This window comes from Anomaloglossus baeobatrachus, chromosome 2, assembly GCF_048569485.1.
Source record: "Anomaloglossus baeobatrachus isolate aAnoBae1 chromosome 2, aAnoBae1.hap1, whole genome shotgun sequence".
Taxonomy (NCBI): Eukaryota; Metazoa; Chordata; class Amphibia; order Anura; family Aromobatidae; genus Anomaloglossus; species Anomaloglossus baeobatrachus.
Genome location: NC_134354.1, coordinates 769699883 through 769723313, shown reverse-complemented (window position 1 = coordinate 769723313; position 23431 = coordinate 769699883). Strand labels below are relative to the sequence as shown.

General features: G+C 49.0%; 1 protein-coding gene across 10 annotated transcripts in view; it reads left to right on the top strand.

Moving 5' to 3' along the window:
• The window catches only part of DLG2 (discs large MAGUK scaffold protein 2), a 1610676-nt gene that overhangs the window by 1400926 nt on the left and 186319 nt on the right, over positions 1–23431 (top strand). For all 10 annotated transcript variants that reach the window (XM_075337519.1, XM_075337521.1, XM_075337520.1 and 7 more), the window contains one exon: positions 15860–15974. In XM_075337519.1, the coding sequence (XP_075193634.1) occupies positions 15860–15974 (115 nt within the window). The remainder of the gene's footprint in view (positions 1–15859; positions 15975–23431) is intronic.

Genomic DNA, 23431 nt, shown 5'->3' with positions numbered 1-23431 from the left:
TTGTAAGGATATCATTGTCGTAATGCAACCAAGACAGGGTCTTGCAGGTCCTTGAGAGAATCACCCAGTAGATACCAAACCTCTAGGTCAGTAGTTCCCAAACTCCAGTCCTCACGCCCCCCCAACAGGTCATGTTTTCAGGATTTCCTTAATATAACACAGGTGATGCCTTTATAATGATTCCATCACCTGTTCAATACTAAGGAAATCCTGAAAACATGAATTGTTGGGGGCTATGAGGACTGGAGTTTGGGAAACACTGATTTAGGTGTATCGTCATGGTTTATAGCATGAAAAAATATCATTGATGCAATGCCACAAAGGCTTGGTCATTCTGCTCCATCAGAAGATCATCCAGTAGTTACCCATACTCAGCGTGTGTCGTCATTGTAGATAGTATGTAAGGATATCATTGCCATAATGCAACCAAGGCAGGGTCTTGCAGGTGCTTGAGAGAATCACCTAGTAGACACCAAACCAGTAGGTGTATTGTCATGGCTGAAGGTATGAAAAGATATCATTAATGCAATGCCACCAACACAGGGTCCTTCTGGTCCATCAGAAGTTCATCCAGGAGTTGCCAATTCTCGGGGTATGCCATCGTTGTAGATAGTTTGTAATGATATCATTGTTGTAATGCAACCAAGGTAGGGTCTTGCAGGTCCTTGAGAGAATCACCCAGTAGATACCAAACCTCTAGGTGTATCGTCATGGTTGAGAGTAAGAAAATGTATCATTGATGCAATGCCACCAACACAGGATTATTCTGGTCCATCAATAGATCATCCAGTAGTTACCAATTCTCAGGGTATGTTGTCATTGTAGATAGTATGCAAAGATATCAATGTCTTAGTGCAACCTAGACAGGGTCTTGCAGGTGCTTAAGAGAATCACTTAGTAGATACCAAACCAGTAGGTGTATTGTCATGGTTGAAGGTATGGAAATATATCATTAATGCAATACCACCAAGACAGGGTCATTCTGTTTCATCAGAAGATCATCCATGAGTTACCAATTCTCTGGATTTGTCAGCATTGTAGATAGTATGTAAGGATATCATCGTCGTAATGCAACCAAAGCAGGGTCTTTCAGGTCCTTGAGTGAATCACCCAGTAGATACCAAACCTCTAAAGTGTATCGTCATGGTTGAGAGTATGAAAACATATCATCAATGCAATGCCACCAAAGACAGTGTCATTCTGGTCCATCAGAAGATCATCCAGGAGTTACCAATTCTTAAGGTATGCCATTATTGTAGATAGTCACCCCGGTCCATCAGAGGATTGTTCAGTAGATGCCAATACTATGAGTGTGTAGTGACAAAACAAGCCATGGAGAAAAAGACATGGATCGCACATCCCAAAAATACATTGATCTAAAAGCCGCTAGGCAAAAATTTAAATAGAACATGAGGTTCTTAGTTACCATTCTGATCAGACTGTATTAAGCCCACTGCCACGTCACGGCAAACCTCTTGAGTGGGTCCCTAATCTAAAGCCTTTATGGTGCGGCACTGTGCACCAACCACTGCCGCAGCGACAAAGCACCAGCAAGGCAGGCGAATACCATGAGTGTGTAGTGCATTGAATTTATCTAAGAATATTATTGAATCAACAAAAGTGGTCCATCACAGGATCATCTGTGATGCCCTGGGCAAGCCAGGGGTCACAGGTCATCACACCACCACACCCTACATCCCAGTTAGGAACACCAAAGCTACTAAAATCCTTGTTGCCTTCCTCCAGGGGCTGATGTTCACACCAGGGGGTGGGCCAGGCGGTTGGCTCCACCCACCGAGGAGTACACAGCCCTGGAGGCGGGAAGAACCAGGCAGTTCAGTCAGGGAGGTGAAGGAGTAAACAGTGAAGTGGAAGAGGAGCTAAGTGAAGTGAAAGTGAAGTAGTAGTGGAGAAAAGAGTAGTAAAGCCTGAAGTTGGTCCGGCTGTGTGCAGGACAGAGTCAGCAAGGTCAGCAGACGGCGGTGATTGTCTGGAGGGGTGATTGTTCGGAGGTTCCTGGAAGGACCGTGGACGGGTGGTGACCCGGCGGTCTGGAGCAGTGTACAAAGGACAGTCAGCACCAGGGCAGGGGCCTCTCGGACCCCGGCAAGGCTAGGAGTCGCCATAATTTGCCAAATCCGTCAGTGAAGGGGACGGCTGTCTCCCAACAACCAAGTCCCGATTGAAGGCAACAGCCCAACCATTAAAGCAGAGACACCGCCACAGCCAGGGCACCAGTTTCTGAGGGCCAGCGCCTGCGGGCAAAGAGTAAAGCTCCTCCGGTCCAGCTTGAAGCCGGGGAGCGGGTTACCGGTGGGAACCCATCGAAACCATCAACAACATAGGTGCAGGACAAAGGGATATCACCGTCACCTACTGGGGAAAGCAAGTGTAGTCGTCCGTGGGAACCGTCTTTCCAGCCGTGTGTTTTACCGAGAACTGTGTCATCGTCTCAGGCTGAGTGAGTACCACAGTGCCGCAAGGCACAGCGCTGCCCCCCGCGTCCCTGCGCCCACCAAGCCCTGCATCTCCCAACTCATCACTGGGCCCCGGGATCACCAACCCCTACCCACGGAGGGGCAACACAACAACTGGCTGCTCCATACCATCCTTCCCGGGATCCCCACACAAGAGCAGTGGTGGTGCTAATAAATCACCACAACCATGGGTGGCGTCACGGACAATAAACTATCCCAAATCCCAATCCCCTTTCACTCACGGGCGAGGAGTGCCGCTCGAGAACCCCCGGGATCCGGCCCACCGCTCGAGCCACCACTGAGCAGCAGCAGCCGGACCCGAGCAGAGGGGTGAGCCCAGGGCTGACACCCTCCTCCCCGCCCGCGACAACTTGGCGTCACGAACAGGATCTTACCGCTCTGCCGTCTGGTAGAGGTGCGCCTTGTTACCGCCGGAGGTATCCGGCTGAAAAATTTCGGAAGTCGCCATCTTTGGCACGAAAAGTTCCCGCTCGAGCGTCTTCTCGAGTAGTGGAAGCGCGAAGGCCAAAACTCCGCCCCAACAGAGGAGGGGCCGAAAAGAGCTAAGGGGGACGCGATGGCGGCTGGCTGCATGTAAGCGCAGCTATAAAAGCAGGGACGCCAGGACTCTGCAGTCACCCTGTTCCTGGAAGAAGTCATCATGTGGATGCCGTCCCGCGACACCGTAACCCCCGCGCCTGGAACAGCGGCGTGGGTGGAGATCCGGACCGCGCAGCTCTACCAACGGCTGCAGGTCAAGATGCAGCTCCTCATGGAGGAGTGGGAGGCTGACATGGCGGACGTTATAGCAGCCGTGCGGAGACGCGAGGAGGAGGCGGAGGAAGGGAGGGTGAGTGACCTACGCCCCGATGCCCTGGAAGGGCCGGTCATCGTGGCTGCGGGACCCGGTCCAAGCCCTCTCCCCCCGCTGCCTCCCTCGCCACCCGTCTCGGAGGCCGTGACCCCGCCACTAGGCCTGCTACCACCGCAACCGGTAGCAATACCCAGCGTCCCCGCCCAGGCGGGCCGACCTGTAGCCGGAGCCCGTAGTCGACCGGAGGTGTTGACCTGGAAGGTCCCAAAGACTGAACCGGAGACATCCCCTGAAAAGTCCCCCGAGCCGGAGCTGATGACCCGCTCCGAGCCGAAGCCCCAGCAGCGGAAAGCCCCTGTGCCCATCCCCCACACCTCGGCTGAGGTAGCGCTGGGTTGTAGCTGTAAGGCAGCGCCCAAGGCCAAGACACCGCGGGACCCGCCGCCCAGATTCCTGACAGTGGGCAACATCCAGAATGTCCCGCGGGGCCCGACCCGTGCGCCGGAGCTCGCAGCAGCGCCGTATTGGGATAGGGAGCCGGTACCGCTGGGCCTGGAGATCGGTGAACGGGAAAGGAAGAAGGCCGAGCTGGTTGCCCGAGCGATAAGGGAGAAGGAGAATCTCCGCCAGGCCACGTTCCGTGTCCGGGGTCCGCTGTACGAGGGGCAGGTGAGGTGGTTTGATGTCCGCCGGGGCTATAGGTTTATTTATGAACCAGGCCTGGAGGCCGAAGTGTTTGTAGCCCGGCGGGATGTAAATGCCCACCTGCCTGAAGAGCATCCCGGCCGCAACCTAATGCCGGGTGACATTGTCCAGTATACCCGGCACTGTGGAGAGAGGGGGTGGTTCGCCCTGGATGCCAAACTGAGGGGCAGCCAAGAGAGCCGAGTGAGTCCTGCACCCCCTCCCTCGGATGACGCTGCATATCCGGAGTAAGGGCAGCGGAGCACCGTTGTCCAGTCCCCGTTGGGACCACCACTGTGTGAATGTTTGTTTGAAAAGTTTGAAAAAGTTTGCAAAAATGAAGTAATCAACTGAAGAAGTAACCTGATTGACCGTGATTTGGAAAACCGGCCGTTGCCGACACCGTTGTCAACGTGGGGACCGTTTAAAAAAAAAGTTTTGCATGGAGGACTTTCCATGGACAAGCCCGTGAACTTGCAGGGCAACCACAAACGTTAGTGGCTTGTAAATAAGTTGTTTACCGTTACCGTTTCCGCAATGCCGCCTCCGGAGAGGCAGGTTGGAGGGAGGGCCCTCAGCAGAGCAGGCTGGGGCCCAGCCACCACAAGAACCGGTGGCTACCCTCTGGAGGGGAAGGACAGATGCCGCTCGGGTAACGTGTGCTGGACTTGGGGACAAGGGGTGCTGCCTGGGTTTTAGGGGCAGCATCAGGGCCAGGTTGCTTGGGTGGGAGAGAGCGGAAACCGTAACCGTGAACCGTTTTGCAACGTTTAAGTAAAGTGCCTCCTGTTATGGGAAGAAGTAATAAAAATGTATATATGTTACCGTTTTACAATGTTATATATTTTACAGAAAATAAAACCGGTGTTGGACGGGCAGCCCGCGGACGGTCTGCATTTTGCTAAGGGGGAATGTGACGCCCTGGGCAAGCCAGGGGTCACAGGTCATCACACCACCACACCCTACATCCCAGTTAGGAACACCAAAGCTACTAAAATCCTTGTTGCCTTCCTCCAGGGGCTGATGTTCACACCAGGGGGTGGGCCAGGCGGTTGGCTCCGCCCACCGAGGAGTACACAGCCCTGGAGGCGGGAAAAACCAGGCAGTTCAGTCAGGGAGGTGAAGGAGTAAACAGTGAAGTGGAAGAGGAGCTAAGTGAAGTGAAAGTGAAGTAGTAGTGGAGAAAAGAGTAGTAAAGCCTGAAGTTGGTCCGGCTGTGTGCAGGACAGAGTCAGCAAGGTCAGCAGACGGCGGTGATTGTCTGGAGGGGTGATTGTTCGGAGGTTCCTGGAAGGACCGCGGACGGGTGGTGATCCGGCGGTCTGGAGCAGTGTACAAAGGACAGTCAGCACCAGGGCAGGGGCCTCTCGGACCCCGGCAAGGCTAGGAGTCGCCATAATTTGCCAAATCCGTCAGTGAAGGGGACGGCTATCTCCCAACAACCAAGTCCCAATTGAAGGCAACAGCCCAACCATTAAAGCAGAGACACCGCCACCGCCAGGGCACCAGTTTCTGAGGGCCAGCGCCTGCGGGCAAAGAGTAGAGCTCCTCCGGTCCAGCTTGAAGCCGGGGAGCGGGTTACCGGTGGGAACCCATCGAAACCATCAACAACATAGGTGCAGGACAAAGGGACATCACCGTCACCTACTGGGAAAGCAAGTGCAGCCGTCCGTGGGAACCGTCTTTCCAGCCGTGTGTTTTACCGAGAACTGTGTCATCGTCTCAGGCTGAGTGAGTACCACAGTGCCGCAAGGCACAGCGCTGCCCCCCGCGTCCCTGCGCCCACCAAGCCCTGCATCTCCCAACTCATCACTGGGCCCCGGGATCACCAACCCCTACCCACGAAGGGGCAACACAACAACTGGCTGCTCCATACCATCCTTCCCGGGATCCCAACACAAGAGCAGCGGTGGTGCTAATAAATCACCACAACCGTGGGTGGCGTCACGGACAATAAACTATCCCAAATCCCAATCCCCTTTCACTCACGGGCGAGGAGTGCCGCTCGAGAACCCCCGGGATCCAGCCCACCGCTCGAGCCACCACTGAGCAGCAGCAGCCGGACCCGAGCAGAGGGGTGAGCGCAGTGCTGACACCCTCCTCCCCGCCCGCGACACATCCATTAGATGAGAAACCACTTTGAGTGTCGTTGTTGATAGCATGTAAGGATATCATTGATGGATCGCTGCCAAGACAAGGTCATACTGGTCCATCAGAGCGTCATAAGTTAGATACCACCAATACTCCGGATGTGTCATCATTGATGAAAGTAGGTAAGGATATCATCGATGTAACGCAGGAAGACAAGGTCATACTGGTGTATCACAGGATCATCCAGTAGATAAGAAACCTCTATGTGTGTAGTTGTTGATCGTATGAAGGATATCATGGATGGAGTGCAACCAAGACAACATCATACTGGTCCATCAGAAATGTATTTGTTACATACCAATAATCTGTGTGTGTAGTTGTTGATAGCGACTAACTACATTGTCAACCAAGATGGGGTCATACTGGTTCATCCTAGCATCATCCTTTAGCTACCAATATGTGTGTCGTATGGTTGATATATTCAATGATATGTAACCATATTGGTACAGCAGAAGATCGTTTGCTAGATTCCTGCACTCTCGGTGCGTCATTAATACTAGATAAATCGTCCATCGATACAACAAAACCAAAATATGGTCATACTGGTCATAAAATATAGGGCATAAAAGTCACCAACGCTCTGCTGACTCCATAACTGCAGAGTGCAGACCTCCATCAGGACAAGCTCTGCGCCCACCGAGAGCTTCATGACTGAGTAGCTGCAGCAGCTGTACATCACCAAGCACAATCCCGAGTCATACATCACCAAGCACAATGCTGAGCCGTACATCACCAAGCACAATGCCGAGCCGTACATCACCAAGCACAATGCTGAGCCATACATCACCAAGCACAATGCTGAGCCGTACATCACCAAGCACAATGCTGAACCGTACATCACCAAGCACAATGCCGAGCCGTACATCACCAAGCACAATGCTGAGCTGTACATCACCAAGCACAATGCTGAGCCGTACAACACCAAGCACAATGCCGAGCCATACATCACCAAGCACAATGCTGAGCCATACATCACCAAGCACAATGCTGAGCCATACATCACCAAGCACAATGCTGAACCGTACATCACCAAGCACAATGCTGAGCCATACATCACCAAGCACAATGCCGAGCCATACATCACCAAGCACAATGCTGAGCCATACATCACCAAGCACAATGCTGAGCCATACATCACCAAGCACAATGCTGAACCGTACATCACCAAGCACAATGCTGAGCCATACATCACCAAGCACAATGCCGAGCCGTACATCACCAAGCACAATGCTGAGCCATACATCACCAAGCACAATGCCGAGCCGTACATCACCAAGCACAATGCTGAGCCATACATCACCAAGCACAATGCCGAGCCATACATCACCAAGCACAATGCTGAACCGTACATCACCAAGCACAATGCCGAGCCATACATCACCAAGCACAATGCTGAGCTGTACATCACCAAGCACAATGCCGAGCCGTACATCACCAAGCACAATGCCGAGCCATACATCACCAAGCACAATGCCGAGCCATACATCACCAAGCACAATGCCGAGCCGTACATCACCAAGCACAATGCTGAGCCATACATCACCAAGCACAATGCCGAGCCATACATCACCAAGCACAATGCCGAGCCATACATCACCAAGCACAATGCTGAGCCATACATCACCAAGCACAATGCTGAGCCGTACAACACCAAGCACAATGCCGAGCCGTACATCACCAAGCACAATGCGGAGCCGTACATCACCAAGCACAATGCCGAGCCGTACATCACCAAGCACAATGCCGAGCCCTACATCACCAAGCACAATGCCGAGCCCTACATCACCAAACACAATGCCGAGCCGTACATCACCAAGCACAATGCTGAGCCATACATCACCAAGCACAATGCCGAGCCATACATCACCAAGCACAATGCTGAACCGTACATCACCAAGCACAATGCCGAGCCGTACATCACCAAGCACAATGCTGAGCTGTACATCACCAAGCACAATGCCGAGCCCTACATCACCAAGCACAATGCCGAGCCCTACATCACCAAGCTCAATGCCGAGCCATACATCACCAAGCACAATGCTGAGCCGTACATCACCAGCACAATGCCGAGCCATACATCACCAAGCACAATGCTGAGCCGTACATCACCAAGCACAATGCCGAGCCCTACATCACCAAACACAATGCCGAGCCGTACATCACCAAGCACAATGCTGAGCCATACATCACCAAGCACAATGCCGAGCCGTACATCACCAAGCACAATGCTGAACCGTACATCACCAAGCACAATGCCGAGCCGTACATCACCAAGCACAATTCTGAGCTGTACATCACCAAGCACAATGCTGAGCCGTACAACACCAAGCACAATGCCGAGCCGTACATCACCAAGCACAATGCGGAGCCGTACATCACCAAGCACAATGCCGAGCCGTACATCATCAAGCACAATGCCGAGCCGTACATCACCAATCACAATGCCGAGCCGTACATCACCAAGCACAATGCTGAGCTATACATCACCCAGCACAATGCCGAGCCGTACATCACCAAGCACAATGCTGAGCCGTACATCACCAAGCACAATGCCGAGCCGTACATCACCAAGCACAATGCCGAGCCGTACATCACCGAGCACAATGCCGAGCCGCACATCACCAAGCACAATGCCGAGCCATACATCACCAAGCACAATGCCGAGCCATAAATCACCAAGCACAATGCTGAGCCATACATCACCAAGCACAATGCTGAGCGTTGGATGCAGTGGTGTAAAGCTGGCACCACTGGACTCTAGAGGAGACTTGTTCAGTGCAGTGACGGATCACACTGCTCTGTCTGCGTCTGATGAAGGATTCTGGGTTTGGTGAATGTCAGGAGAATGTTACCCACCTGACTACATTGTGCCCACTGTACATTTTGGTGGAGGAGGGTAACACTGTGGGCTGTTATCAGAGATCGGCCTCTGCCCCTTAGTTCCAGTGAGGAGAAATATTAATCCTTTAGTAGATAACATTGTGAACAATTGCAGCTTCCGGCTTTGTGGGAACATTTGGGGAAGATTCTTTTTTGTTTCCCATGAATGTGCCCAGTGCACATGATCCATAAAGTCATATTTGAGGGGGGGGGGACATTACCAGCTGCACAGAGCCCAGACCTCAACCCTATTCAACAGCTTGGGGATGAACTAGAACGGAGATTTTGAGCCCGGCCTCTCCCCAACATTAGCATCGGACCTCACAAATGCTGTTCTGGATGAAGGGGCAAAAATATTCCCCAAAATATTGTAGAAATTTGTCTCAGAAGAGCAGGAGCCATTAAAGATCCATATTAATGTCTATGGATAGACTCTGAGGTCGGTGTAATATGGAGGGCACATACTGCTCTTCATATTGTGTGTATTACAAATCTGCAATGATAATTCTATTACTACTTTTCATTCTCCATTTGTTGCGTTTCTTCACTTCAAGGATTGTCAGTTTTCTGTTATCCAGCGCGCGCTCTTCTATGTCTGAATCTTTGATGTGAGATGAAGGCGATGTGGGCAGTTTTTGGATTGGCGCTTACCCTTTAATCTCCTCGCCTTGACACACAGTGTGAATTATTCATACCTCTCGGTATACAAAGTGCCAGGGGGTGGAGAGGAGGAGACATTGCTTTAGAGCAGTCGGATTGCTGGGATTAATAATGGATTTCTTTTATACACGGAACCTACCGCGACAGTGGTTCTTCTGTGTTCGTTAACGAGGGTGCGGAGTCGTAGGATCCTTCCCATTCATTCATCTCTGTTATACTTGCCAACTCTCCAGGAGACTCCTAGAAATAAGAAGGAATCTATAGGACTCCCGGAACACTTGTTAAATGATGCGTATGGCCCCATGTCATACTGACCTCTGCCCATTACTGCACTTTTCCACCTGAGATATCCTCTTGGTACCATCAGGTATCTGGATGTTGTTTGTGGCCACATCCAGGAGGAGATAGGAGTGCAGGAAAACGGAGAGGCGAGTATCTGTACGATTGGTCTCAGATCGGTATATAAGGGGTGTATATAAAAGTGGAAGTCTGGGCAAGGGTCTTGTGACGGGGTCCTTCTCCCATATCACACAATCAACAGAGCGAGAGATAGCTGTACAATCCAAAAAGCATTTATTCCAAGCAAATCAAATGGTCCATAAGGTAATCCACAAAACAGAGGGTAAAATTAGTCCAGTAACACAAATATAGTCCAGTAACCGATAAATATCCAGGTCTCTCTGAGAAGCTAGTTTCTCCCAGAGGTTCAATCTTCCTGCTTCACTCTTGAAGTTCTCAAACAGACTGCCTATGCCCCAGGTAAGCAAAAGGTCTTTAGGCCCACCTCCCCCCACACCCAGGGACAGAAATGCCTCAAAAGGCTATAACCTTGCACTATAGGGAGTGATTATTTACAAACAATACAATGTACACAGAAGCAGGACAAATAATGGACAGTGAACCAAGCTTAAAATAGGAATCTGGACAGCAAGATACACCTCCCCCATATCCCACCATCACAGGTCTATAGAAAGAATTGGTTTAGGGATGTTTAAAGAGGTTGTCCACTACTAGGGCAACCCCTTCAGATTCCACTTGTTTCCAAAAAGTTAAAATAAAAGACCCTCAACTCACCTCCCATTCTGGTGCCATTCCAGCGCTGTTGATAATTGCGGTTCGGAGCCCCGTGTCCAATCACTGCCAGTTTATCTCTCCCCGCCTTCGGACCAAATGAGTTAATCAACAGGAAATGACATTGCCACCCACTTCCTGTTGATTGCTCATTTGGTCCGAAGGCGGGGAGAAGGAAGACGGCGGTGATTGGACGTGGAGCTCACGTGATGTCACAAAGTCACGTGAGCCCCGAACCGCAATTACCGACAGCGCTGGAATGGCACCAGAACGGGAGGTGAGTACAGGGTCTTTTATTTTAACTGCGGGAAACAAGTGGAATCAGAAGGGATTGCCCTATAAAGAAGTGGAGGCATGAACCCAACCTGGGCCGAGGACCACCAGGGAGGTCCGAATGCGAGTTTTCTCCTTCTTTCCTGTTGTCTAATCTTGGGTGAACATCCTAATACTGAGTTCTCTGCTGTCTCTCCATTACACACATAGTAACGCACTAGAGATTATTAAGATCAAAGGATAACGAGACATCAGAGCGGGTAAAGAGAAGATATAACATTGCGTTAGTGAAGCACACGACTGCCGAGTCTCCGGCTGATAATCTGTAATGTAACATTTATCATACCGCTGAAAATGTCATCGAAATTAAGTATTAACACAATGCATTTATGGCAGCCTCAGCCTCTATATCTTCTCTACTTGTGGCCCGATGGTGCAGGGTGGAGTAGCATCTCATGGAGACACACCCATAGCGTATGCTTACTAGACGCACTGTAGGCAATCTGGTTGACTAAATTAGACCTTATTAACTCTTCTCCTTCCCAGTGACGCGATCATTGGGCGCCGATAGTGATGTCATGATAGCCAGGGTCTACACGTAAGAGATGGTTAAAGAGATTCTCCATTACTCTTATAACCTCTTCTCAATCCGTATTTTTCCCCCATGTAAAATAATAACACTCATAATCACCCGCAGTGAAGGCGCCATTTTTATGGTGTCGGCACATTCTCGCAAGGGATCGGGTAGCTGTGTGGCATCACGCGATACCCACCTTTGGTCAAATCGCTTAGATGTATGTGATTAGTGATGAGCGGGCACTGCCATGCTCAGGTACTTGGTACTCGTAATTAGTGATGAGCGGTCACTACCATGCTCGGGTGCTCAGGTACTCGTAATTAGTGATGAGTGAGCACTACCATGCTCAGGTGCTCAGTACTGGTAACTAGTGATGAGCGAGCACTACCATGCTCGGGTGCTCAGGTACTCGTAATTAGTGATGAGCGGGCACTACCATGCTCAGGTGCTCAGTACGCGTAACTAGTGATGAGCGGTCACTACCATGCTCAGGTGCTCAGGTACTCGTAACTAGTGATGAGCGGGCACTACCATGCTCAGGTGCTCAGTACTGGTAACTAGTGATGAGCGGGCACTACCATGCTCAGGTGCTCAGTACTGGTAACTAGTGATGAGCGAGCACTACCATGCTCGGGTGCTCAGGTACTCGTAATTAGTGATGAGCGGGCACTACCATGCTCAGGTGCTCAGTACGCGTAACTAGTGATGAGCGGTCACTACCATGCTCAGGTGCTCAGGTACTCGTAACTAGTGATGAGCGGGCACTACCATGCTCGGGTGCTCTGTACTCGTAACTAGTGATGAGCGGGCACTACCATGCTCGGGTGCTCGGTACGCGTAACTAGTGATGAGCGGGCACTACCATGCTCGGGTGCTCAGTACGCGTAACTAGTGATGAGTGGGAACTACCATGCTCGGGTGCTCTGTACTCGTAACTAGTGAGGAGTGGGAACTACCATGCTCGGGTGCTCGGTACGCGTAACTAGTGATGAGCGGGCACTACCATGCTCAGGTGCTCAGTACGCGTAACTAGTGATGAGCGGGCACTACCATGCTCAGGTGCTCAGTACTCGTAACTAGTGATGAGCAGGCACTACCATGCTCAGGTGCTCAGTACTCGTAACTAGTGATGAGCGGGCACTACCATGCTCAGGTGCTCAGTACTCGTAACTAGTGATGAGCGGGCACTACCATGCTCGGGTGCTCGGTACTCGTAACCAGTGGCGCCATCCTTTTTGGACCAATAAGGCTGGGTTTCACATGTGGAAAGTATTCGTCATAGGTGGCGCCATCCTTTTTGGACCAATAAGGCTGGGTTTCACATGGGGAAAGTATTCGCCATAGGTGGCGCCATCTATTTCGGACTAATAAGGCTGGGTTTCATATGGGGAAAGTATTCGCCATAGGAGGCGCCATCCTTTTCGGACCAATAAGGTTGGGTTTCACATGGGGAAAGTATTCACCATAGGTGGCGCCATCCTTTTCGGACCAATAAGGCTGGGTTTCACATGCGGAAAGTATTCGCCATAGGTGGCGCCATCTTTTTCAGACTAATACGGCTGGGTTTCACATGGGGAAAGAATTCACCATAAGTGGCGCCATCCTTTTCGGACCAATAAGGCTGGGTTTAACATGTGGAAAGAATTCACCATAGTTGGCGCCATCCTTTTCGGACCAATAAGGCTGGGTTTCACATGTGGAAAAATTCACCATAGGTGGCGCCATCCTTATCAAACCAATAAGACTGATTTTCAAATGAGGAAAGTATTCGCCATAGGTGGCATCATCCTTTTTGGACCAATCGACAGGCTACTCCAGTCATTTTTCCATCAGTTCTGTTACCGCAGCCCGTGTAATCGCTCGTTCCTCTGGCATCGGAGGCTATTCCAGTCATTTTTCCATCAGTTCTGTTACCGCAGCCCGTAATCGCTCGTTTCTCTGGTATCTGAGGCTATTCCAGTCATTTTTCCATCAGTTCTGTTACCGCAGCCCGTGTAATCGCTCGTTCCTCTGGCATCGGAGGCTATTCCAGTCATTTTTCCATCAGTTCTGTTACCGCAGCCCGCGTAATCGCTCATTTTCTCTGGTATCTGAGACTATTCCAGTCATTTTTCCATCAGTTCTGTTACCGCAGCCCTCGTAATCGCTCGTTTTCTCTGGTATCTGAGGCTATTCCAGTCATTTTTCCATCAGTTCTGTTACCGCAGCCCGCGTAATCGCTCGTTTTCTCTGGTATCTGAGGCTATTCCAGTCATTTTTCCATCAGTTCTGTTACCGCAGCCCGCGTAATCGCTCGTTTCTCTGTTATCTGAGGCTATTCCAGTCATTTTTCCATCAGTTCTGTTACCGCAGCCCGCGTAATCGCTCATTTTCTCTGGTATCTGAGGCTATTCCAGTCATTTTTCCATCAGTTCTGTTATCGCAGCCCTCGTAATCGCTCGTTTCTCTGTTATCTGAGGCTATTCCAGTCATTTTTCCATCAGTTCTGTTACCGCAGCCCGCGTAATCGCTCATTTTCTCTGGTATCTGAGGCTATTCCAGTCATTTTTCCATCAGTTCTGTTACCGCAGCCCGCGTAATCGCTCGTTTCTCTGTTATCTGAGGCTATTCCAGTCATTTTTCCATCAGTTCTGTTACCGCAGCCCGCGTAATCGCTCACTTTCTCTGGTATCTGAGACTATTCCAGTCATTTTTCCATCAGTTCTGTTACCGCAGCCCTCGTAATCGCTCGTTTTCTCTGGTATCTGAGGCTATTCCAGTCATTTTTCCATCAGTTCTGTTACCGCAGCCCGCGTAATCGCTCACTTTCTCTGGTATCTGAGACTATTCCAGTCATTTTTCCATCAGTTCTGTTACCGCAGCCCTCGTAATCGCTCGTTTTCTCTGGTATCTGAGGCTATTCCAGTCATTTTTCCATCAGTTCTGTTACCGCAGCCCTCGTAATCGCTCGTTTTCTCTGGTATCTGAGGCTATTCCAGTCATTTTTCCATCAGTTCTGTTACCGCAGCCCGCGTAATCGCTCGTTTTCTCTGGTATCTGAGGCTATTCCAGTCATTTTTCCATCAGTTCTGTTATCGCAGCCCTCGTAATCGCTCGTTTTCTCTGGCATCGGAGGCTATTCCAGTCATTTTTCCATCAGTTCTGTTACCGCAGCCCGCGTAATCGCTCATTTTCTCTGGTATCTGAGACTATTCCAGTCATTTTTCCATCAGTTCTGTTACCGCAGCCCGCGTAATCGCTCGTTTTCTCTGGTATCTGAGGCTATTCCAGTCATTTTTCCATCAGTTCTGTTACCGCAGCCCGCGTAATCGCTCGTTTTCTCTGGTATCTGAGGCTATTCCAGTCATTTTTCCATCAGTTCTGTTACCGCAGCCCGCGTAATCGCTCGTTTTCTCTGGCATCGGAGGCTATTCCAGTCATTTTTCCATCAGTTCTGTAATCGCAGCCCTCGTAATCGCTCATTTTCTCTGGTATCTGAGACTATTCCAGTCATTTTTCCATCAGTTCTGTTACCGCAGCCCGCGTAATCGCTCGTTTTCTCTGGTATCTGAGGCTATTCCAGTCATTTTTCCATCAGTTCTGTTACCGCAGCCCGCGTAATCGCTCGTTTTCTCTGGTATCTGAGGCTATTCCAGTCATTTTTCCATCAGTTCTGTTACCGCAGCCCGCGTAATCGCTCGTTTTCTCTGGTATCTGAGGCTATTCCAGTCATTTTTCCATCAGTTCTGTTACCGCAGCCCGCGTAATCGCTCGTTTTCTCTGGTATCTGAGGCTATTCCAGTCATTTTTCCATCAGTTCTGTTATCGCAGCCCTCGTAATCGCTCGTTTTCTCTGGCATCGGAGGCTATTCCAGTCATTTTTCCATCAGTTCTGTTACCGCAGCCCGCGTAATCGCTCATTTTCTCTGGTATCTGAGACTATTCCAGTCATTTTTCCATCAGTTCTGTTACCGCAGCCCGCGTAATCGCTCGTTTTCTCTGGTATCTGAGGCTATTCCAGTCATTTTTCCATCAGTTCTGTTACCGCAGCCCGCGTAATCGCTCGTTTTCTCTGGTATCTGAGGCTATTCCAGTCATTTTTCCATCAGTTCTGTTACCGCAGCCCGCGTAATCGCTCGTTTTCTCTGGCATCGGAGGCTATTCCAGTCATTTTTCCATCAGTTCTGTAATCGCAGCCCGCGTAATCGCTCGTTTTCTCTGGCATCTGATAGTTATAGACGGGTCACTTGGCAAATGTTTTATCATGTGTTTCTACTTTCATCTCCTTTTCAGAGTACGCTCGGTTTGAAGCAAAAATCCATGACCTACGCGAACAGATGATGAATCACAGCATGAGTTCTGGGTCCGGCTCTCTGAAAACAAACCAAAAGCGTTCCCTCTACGTGCGGTAAGTGGAGCCTGGCTGCTAAAAACAAACTATTTTTGGTTGTTACAGTTTTTTGCAATTTTTGAATATAGAGATTGCATTATTTGCTTTGTTCCATGGATGAAAAAAAGAGAGTTTCAGATTCACTTAAAGCTAAGAACCCCTGAGGACACGTAGCGAAACTGGGTCTTACTCCATCATTAGCACTAGTTAAAGGGGTTGTCCTTTTTTCTCAAATTATCACCTATCGAATGGATAGATGGGAACTTACAGATCGCTGAGACAGACCCTCACCGATCCTGAAGTGAACTATCATGACTATAGCTGGACGCTGATGGGGTTAAGTCTGGTGGGAGTGGTCTATTCGGTCATGCCTCGTTTCGGGACTCTCACCACTTTATCATGGTGTGGATTCCTCCGGAACGCCACCAGTAATAGTTCCTCCTCTGCAGCGTGCGCAACTGGTTCTTCTGAGTTAGTCCTGCTCTGTCCCACTACCCAGCCTTCCTCTCCCTGACCTCCGTTCCCTTGTACTGTTTGTCCGCTCTGTCTACCTGTTCTGTTCTGTGTCTCAGTTTCTGCCCCCTCTTGTACTTACTTGCTCTCCTGGCCTCCGACCTCGGTAATGTTTCCTGACCTCGGCTCTGCTTCCCCTGTTTGGCTTTTTACATGACTTCTTGGCTCCTGACCCTTTTGCTTCCACCTGTTTATGGCTTGCTCTCTCCCCCTGTATTGACGTGACATCTCGATTTAGACTTTGGCTTTCTGACTACTCTTTCTGGTACTTGCACCCTCTTGTGGGCTTTTGTCTAATTGCACTTTGGAGTTCCATCTCCAATCAGCCTCTGCGCCCCCTGGTGGAAGCCTGACATGAGCTATTTGAATACAGTGATGGTGTTGTACAAAACTAACCCAGCCACTCCAATAGAGAATGAATGGAGCAGTAGAGCGCATGCGCGGCCATCACTCTGTTCAAATTGAGAACATCTAGGGGAATATTAGTAACGTTTCAGTTTTACAAGACACCCCCGAGTTTTGCTTAGTTCTATGACATCATTACCTTTGTCAGATGAAGAGATGAGATCAAAGATCAGAGGATGAACACTCACAATTGAGTGCTTTCCCCTTATGTTAAATGGGGGCTTTTCCTCCATACTAAGTGGTGGTCTATTACTAGGATGTGTCATCAGAGCATTGTTGGGGGGTCCCACTACTGGTGCCCCCTTCGATCTAAAGAAATTAAAGCACTGTGCAAAGTACAAACTGGAGGGTGTCTCGAAAGTGTTAACTTTCCAGCTGTTAGAGAACTACAACTCCCAGCATGCCATGACAGCCTGAATATACATATTAAGAGGACCTTTCAACATGTGTCCGATTTTGCTCTTCTTTTATTCCTGCTGTTCCACTGAGTTTTCCATTTTTTGTCTTTTTGAAATCCACCATCCGGTTCCAGAGATATGGATCAATTTAGTGTTAATTTTATGAGGGTTTTTTCAAGGGGGCGTGGCTCACAGGGTTCTTCGAGGGCGTGTCATTATGCTGCTCTACATAATATCACTGGGAGCCACTCCCCCTTGGAAAGCCTGGAAAAGGCAGCCTTATATAAAAAGACCTCTATCTCTGGAACCGTATGGCAGATTTAAAAAAGACAAAAAATGGAAAACTCAGGGAAGCCGTGGGAATTACATATATGCAAAATCTGGATACGTTTTATCCGGTGACAAGTCCTCTTTAAAGACTGGAAACCTGTCCTTATCTGGTTTGCTTAGGTTATAGGTGGTCTCCAACTTGTTGCATGCCAGCTATTGCAAAACTACAACTCCCAGTATGCCCTGAGACATTGAACTCAAAAGTCCCCATTTTGGTTAAATAATCCCCAAAGTGGGTGTTCCATGCGAATTCAGGAGGCCACTTAGGGCCAGGGTTTAAATGTGCCAATTGGAGCATGGAATGAAAACATGCAAATTTATATCAGAAGACTGAACCTGTGCTCACCTCACAATGTATCTGTTGGATAACAAGAGAAAGGGGCCCCTAGACTGTCCCTCACGTTAGGGGGCCCTATGTTATCCCCAACCTCAGGGATACTCCTAATGGTGGAGACGCCTGAGTCTCGTTCCTGGCCCTGCTCCTGACTAGACCTAATCTGATACCCCACTCCCACCAGGGAAGAATGGGGAAGCAGAGTGATGTTAACCACAGATAAAGACAGGCAAGGGAAAACCAAAACTCTGACACACGGTACACACACAGGATCAGATAATAAGAGAAAGGTAGCTACAAAAGGCAACAGGGGTAAACTCCACAACTGCACAATGCAATAAGCATTACTTCCACCAAATAGTCTGGAACACCACATCTCACCAGGGCAACTAAGATAAATTATAGCTGGCATAGGTGGAAGGATTCAGCCAGCATAAATAGGAGGGAGCAGATCTGATTGATTTCCCCACAACATGTGATCAAAGGAGACTAACATGCAGACCAGCAGAGTTTAACTCTTGCTAGCCTGCCTATGGATCAGCACACAGCAGATCAATGCCAGAGTCTGCCTGTGTTGATGCCAGATAGCAGAAACTTGCTCAGACGGAGTGTCATAATCTGTAATTGAAGCTGTAGTAGGAGAGAAAAGGCGCAATAGGGTCTTACCCGATTTACAGGGCAGAGGGAAAAAGGGTTAAAAACACACTCACCTGGCTGGGTTGTGCAAGTCACAACCACTTAGAGAACGTGGATGAGTGCTTTAGTGGTTCAGCAGCGGCCCCGTGTCTGAGCAAAGGATATCAAAGAGTAGACTGGAGGAAAAACGGGTTTAAAAACCGCGCTAGGAAACCACGAGCAAGGATGTAAATGAATATTTTTCTTTTATTTAGATAATTCCAACGCGTTTCGGAGACCCATCTGTCTCCTTCCTCAGGGAAAAAGATTCTTTTTCCCTGAGGAAGGAGACAGATGGGTCTCCGAAACGCGTTGGATTATCTAAATAAAAGAAAAATATTCATTTACATCCTTGCTCGTGGTTTCCTAGTGCGGTTTTTAAACCCGTTTTTCCTCCAGTCTACTCTTTGATAATCTGTAATTGTGTCGCCGAGGGAAGGGGGTACTCGGTCCCAGGCGGTTGCCAATGGGAATGTCACTTCAGGTGTCCATTGCCCGGTCCCGTGCCCTGGGGAAGCTTAATACAAGGGGTATTTACAGGGGATAATAGAGTTAATGTTCGTGACGCCACCTGCAGGTTGTGGTTAAGAATGGGGAATCGCCGCTGCTCAACGTGGGTACTCCCAGGGATGGTGATAGTGGCAGCTGAGATGGTAGGCCCTCCGCAGGTAGGGCTGTGCCTGGGAGATGTATGGTATATAATGCTGGAAGCCACACCAGGTTAACTTTGTCTCTACTCAAATGTACCCTCGGCTTGCTGGTTCCGGTCTGAGGAGTATCAGTGCCAATGTAGTGACCCAGGTTGCTCTGTCCCCAGCACTCTCTGTAGATTGAGTCCCTGTAGCGTGGAGTGTTTGGGAACCCCGACTGTCCCTTTTGGGGTACAGTCTCCTCCGTACGGCGGGCAGTGAGGACCCTGCGGGGAGGTAACTCCGATCCTAGTTTACTGCTGATGCCCGCGGATTATTTGGTTCGGTGAAGTCCGTGAAGGTGTCCTCACCGAGCAGGTATTTATCAAACCGTTTGAAACTTGACGTTTAACCTAGGGCCCTGTGCCCCGTGCTTGCTCCGGTCCCAACGGTATCCCGGTACCTGTCCTGGCGACCCCTGGGGTCACCGTTACACGGTCCCAGCTCAGGCACATCCGCACACCTCTCCCGTGTGCTCCCCACTTCAGACTGCTCTCTGACACCCTGACCCCTCTGACCAGGCTGGCTATACCCAGGGACTCGTTCCCATGATGACCATCCCCCTACATGGTTAACCCTTTATGCCCAGTGTGGAGAGGAGAACTAGGATTTTAGATGTGTGTTGGTGGTATCGGCACTGGTGCTCCAGGTCCCAGAGGGTAGGTCCTGCATCCCCAAGAGGATGCAGTTCCTTGTAGTTCCCTGAGGCTCTCAGGGGCGCTACATAATCTCAACAGAAACTGACACCGCCATGGCAGTCGGCGAAGTTTGTGAAAATCTCCATGTGACAACACCGCTACCAGTTCGTTACAGTGTATCAGTCTTGTATTTATGCCAGAGTGAAGGTCGATGGATATTTGAAGCGTTACTTTTTCCGGCCCATGTTTCTCCTTGAATTATGCCTCACATCTGTGGGTCTGTTTCTCATTCAGTGTGAATATTCGGTTCATTATATGAAATGTCAGGAGGGAGCGGCGTCCAGTAAGAGAGGGAGTCGATATTGAGTGATAGAAGTTTAGTCTCCAGCTTGCCATGTCTGCGGGGCGCAGGGAACGGGGGATGTTCTGGAATCTTGAACATCTTGTTAAATTATTGACGAAAGGTTCGCGAGCCAACTCCGGGGGTGTAAAATGCCGAAATCTCATCTCCTGCCTGTGACGGAATGGTGGAACGATAACGTTACCTGCGGTAATTATATATGGCTCGTCATCCACTTTGGGGAGTCGTTAAAGGGAAACGCCAACATACGCTTAAAATCACCCAAAGTCCCCCCGCCATCATTATTATACTGGTATCCCCATTCCCTCCCACTGCTGTTATTTTGGAACAGTTACTATCTGCCATCTGGTTTGTAGAAGTCACTCTCTGGTAACTACAAGTCCCATGATGCTTTGTGCAAGTGTCACATGAGGAGGTGGGGTCACGTAACTGGCGATAGATGTTATATATATAAATCGTACCAGATTTTGAGCAGGATGCACAGAAGAGGCTGCAGACTGTGCCCTGCGCAGCAGCATGCAGCACCTCGCGGGCGGGTGCCAAAAACAGACGCTTGCAGGGAGGAGTAGAGAGTATTGGATGAAAGTAGTCCTATGTTATTGACAGGAAGTAGGAAGCAACCTGGAGGAGATTTAAAGGGAACCTGTCATCAGAAATTTTGCACTAAACAAAAAAGATTCCCCCTCTGCAGCTCCTGGGCTGCATTCTAGCAATGTTACTGTTGTTTATGTGCCCCCTTTCTGACCAAAATAAAGACTTTATAAAGTGGTACCTTTTTGTATTCAGATCTTGATAATGGTACACGGGGGCGGGCTCTCTGGTGTCCGTTATTCTGCCTCCTGTCGCTTTAGGCCATCCCCCATTGCGCAATTTCAAAGAGGTGACGTGAGGTAAGCTGGCCAGCGCTTGCGCAGAACGGTGGAGGCGGCGGTGAAAGCGCGACCACGAGATTATGGGCGGGTAGGTGAAGCTAGGGAAAACCAACACCCATTAATATCAGTTAAATATTTCCTTGGAGTCTTTTCCATAGCAGAAATCTCCAGTTTCTAGTTTCTTCTGAGAAGATGGGACCTATGACCCCACACCACCAATGACTCCAGAAAATGAAAGGATCTATAGAGTTCAGATCCTTTTATTTTATTGAATCATTGGTGGTGTAGCATCATGGGTTCCATCTTCTCAGAACACGATTTTGGCTACTTTTCCCTTTTGGGGTAGGTCCACTTAGAATGGAATTGCCCTAAAAAGTACTGGTCTCTCAGAATAGGACCAAACCTTCTGCTAGTACAAGGTACCAAGATAACGGCTCCCAGAGAGGTCATTACCCTTTGGTATTGCTCAGAGATTTCTGTAATCGAGGTCTGACACAATATTCAAACCAATAACACTACGCTCAGAAGATCCACTAGCTAAAACTTCTATCAAGACCAAATTATGGTGGACCACCACCTTCACACATGAATCTATAACTTATCTGAGAATTATTTTGGCTGGATTTTTCTATTGAAGACTACCAAAGAGTCTAAATATCCATGACTTTTTATAGATTACGTGTAGAGGTGGACAATCGTTGGCCATAAATACTGCCATCGAGGTAGTGATTGACATTACGACGTTGACACTGATCGCCATTTGACCGACTTGACTTTTTTAGTGGCCAACAGTGAACGATTTTCATAGACGCAAAAAGAAGACAACCTACCAGAAAAGTTCCTTAGCTCTTAGGATTTATCTAGCTTGGTGTTAGGAGGACCATGGATGACCACCAAGGGGTCTGCTCCCATAGACATCAATGATCTCCTACACTGGAGCTATCCATAAGTCCCAAAAGAACTAACTCAATTCTCCCATCTCCGTCCATATGATCCCCAACCCTTGAGTAAAATGAAGACCATACTCCCAATTCTCCGAAGAGACGCAATGGAAATTATTCTCCTGGACACAAGTCAAGTGCGACTCTGAATTGAAAAAATAAAGGACCTCATTTTTGTAGAGAGTTATTTTTGAAATGCCAACAAATGGCAGAGTCTCCCGTCTCACCCCGCTTCATCACAGGCATAAACAAGTGCCATAATTACCGCCTTTATAATCGTCTGGCGCAGAAAACATGTAATAATGATATCCGCGGTCACTTACGGAATCAATAGATGTCCTCAGCTCTCGGTAGAGACGAGCGGGCCTCTGACCGTAAAAACAGTCTGCACCGCTGCCCAATAATTCTCCCATCGCTGAAGCGTGAGATTGGATCTTCATCATTTGATTAAACAGAAGAAAAACGTCACCGTTCAACCATAAACTTCTGCTTTTTGCTTTTCTTACATTATTTTGTACATAGGCACCACCCATGACCGAGTAAACCAAGACCTTGGGCACAATATGGGAGTCGCAGCGTTCCTGTTCGGTCAGGAGATAACACCTCTGCCCTGGGCTGCAGAGGCCATGACTGCCAGGAACATAACCTTTACATCTACAGAAGGGTCCCCCGGGGTCCATAGACCTCTAATAACCCGACGGGCGGTAAAAGGGGAATCTGCCAGGCAGGTATACACCGTACACTGGCCTAAAAGCCAAACACGGCCGCTAATGGGATGGGAACCGGGACATAAAGAGAGGAAGAAAATATCAGGGGTTGTTTGGATAGATGGATGGTAGGAGAGAGAGACAGATGGGTAGAGAGAAATATAGATAAAGGGATAGAGAGAGAGGGATAGATAGATAGCGGGATGGATAGATAGATAGATAAATAGATAGATAGAGGGATAGATAGAGGGATAGGTAGAGGGATAGATAGATACATAGATAGATAGATAGATAGATAGATAGATAGATAGATAGATAGATAGATAGATAGATAGATAGATAGATAGAGGGATAGATAGATAGATAGAGGGATAGATAGATAGATAGATAGATAGAGGGATAGATAGAGAGATAGAGGGATAGATAGATAGATAGATAGATAGAGGGATAGATAGATAGATAGATAGATAGATAGATAGATAGATAGATAGATAGATAGATAGATAGATAGATAGATAGAGGGATAGATAGAGGGATAGATAGATAGAGGGATAGATAGATAGATAGATAGATAGATAGATAGATAGAGGGATAGATAGATAGATAGATAGA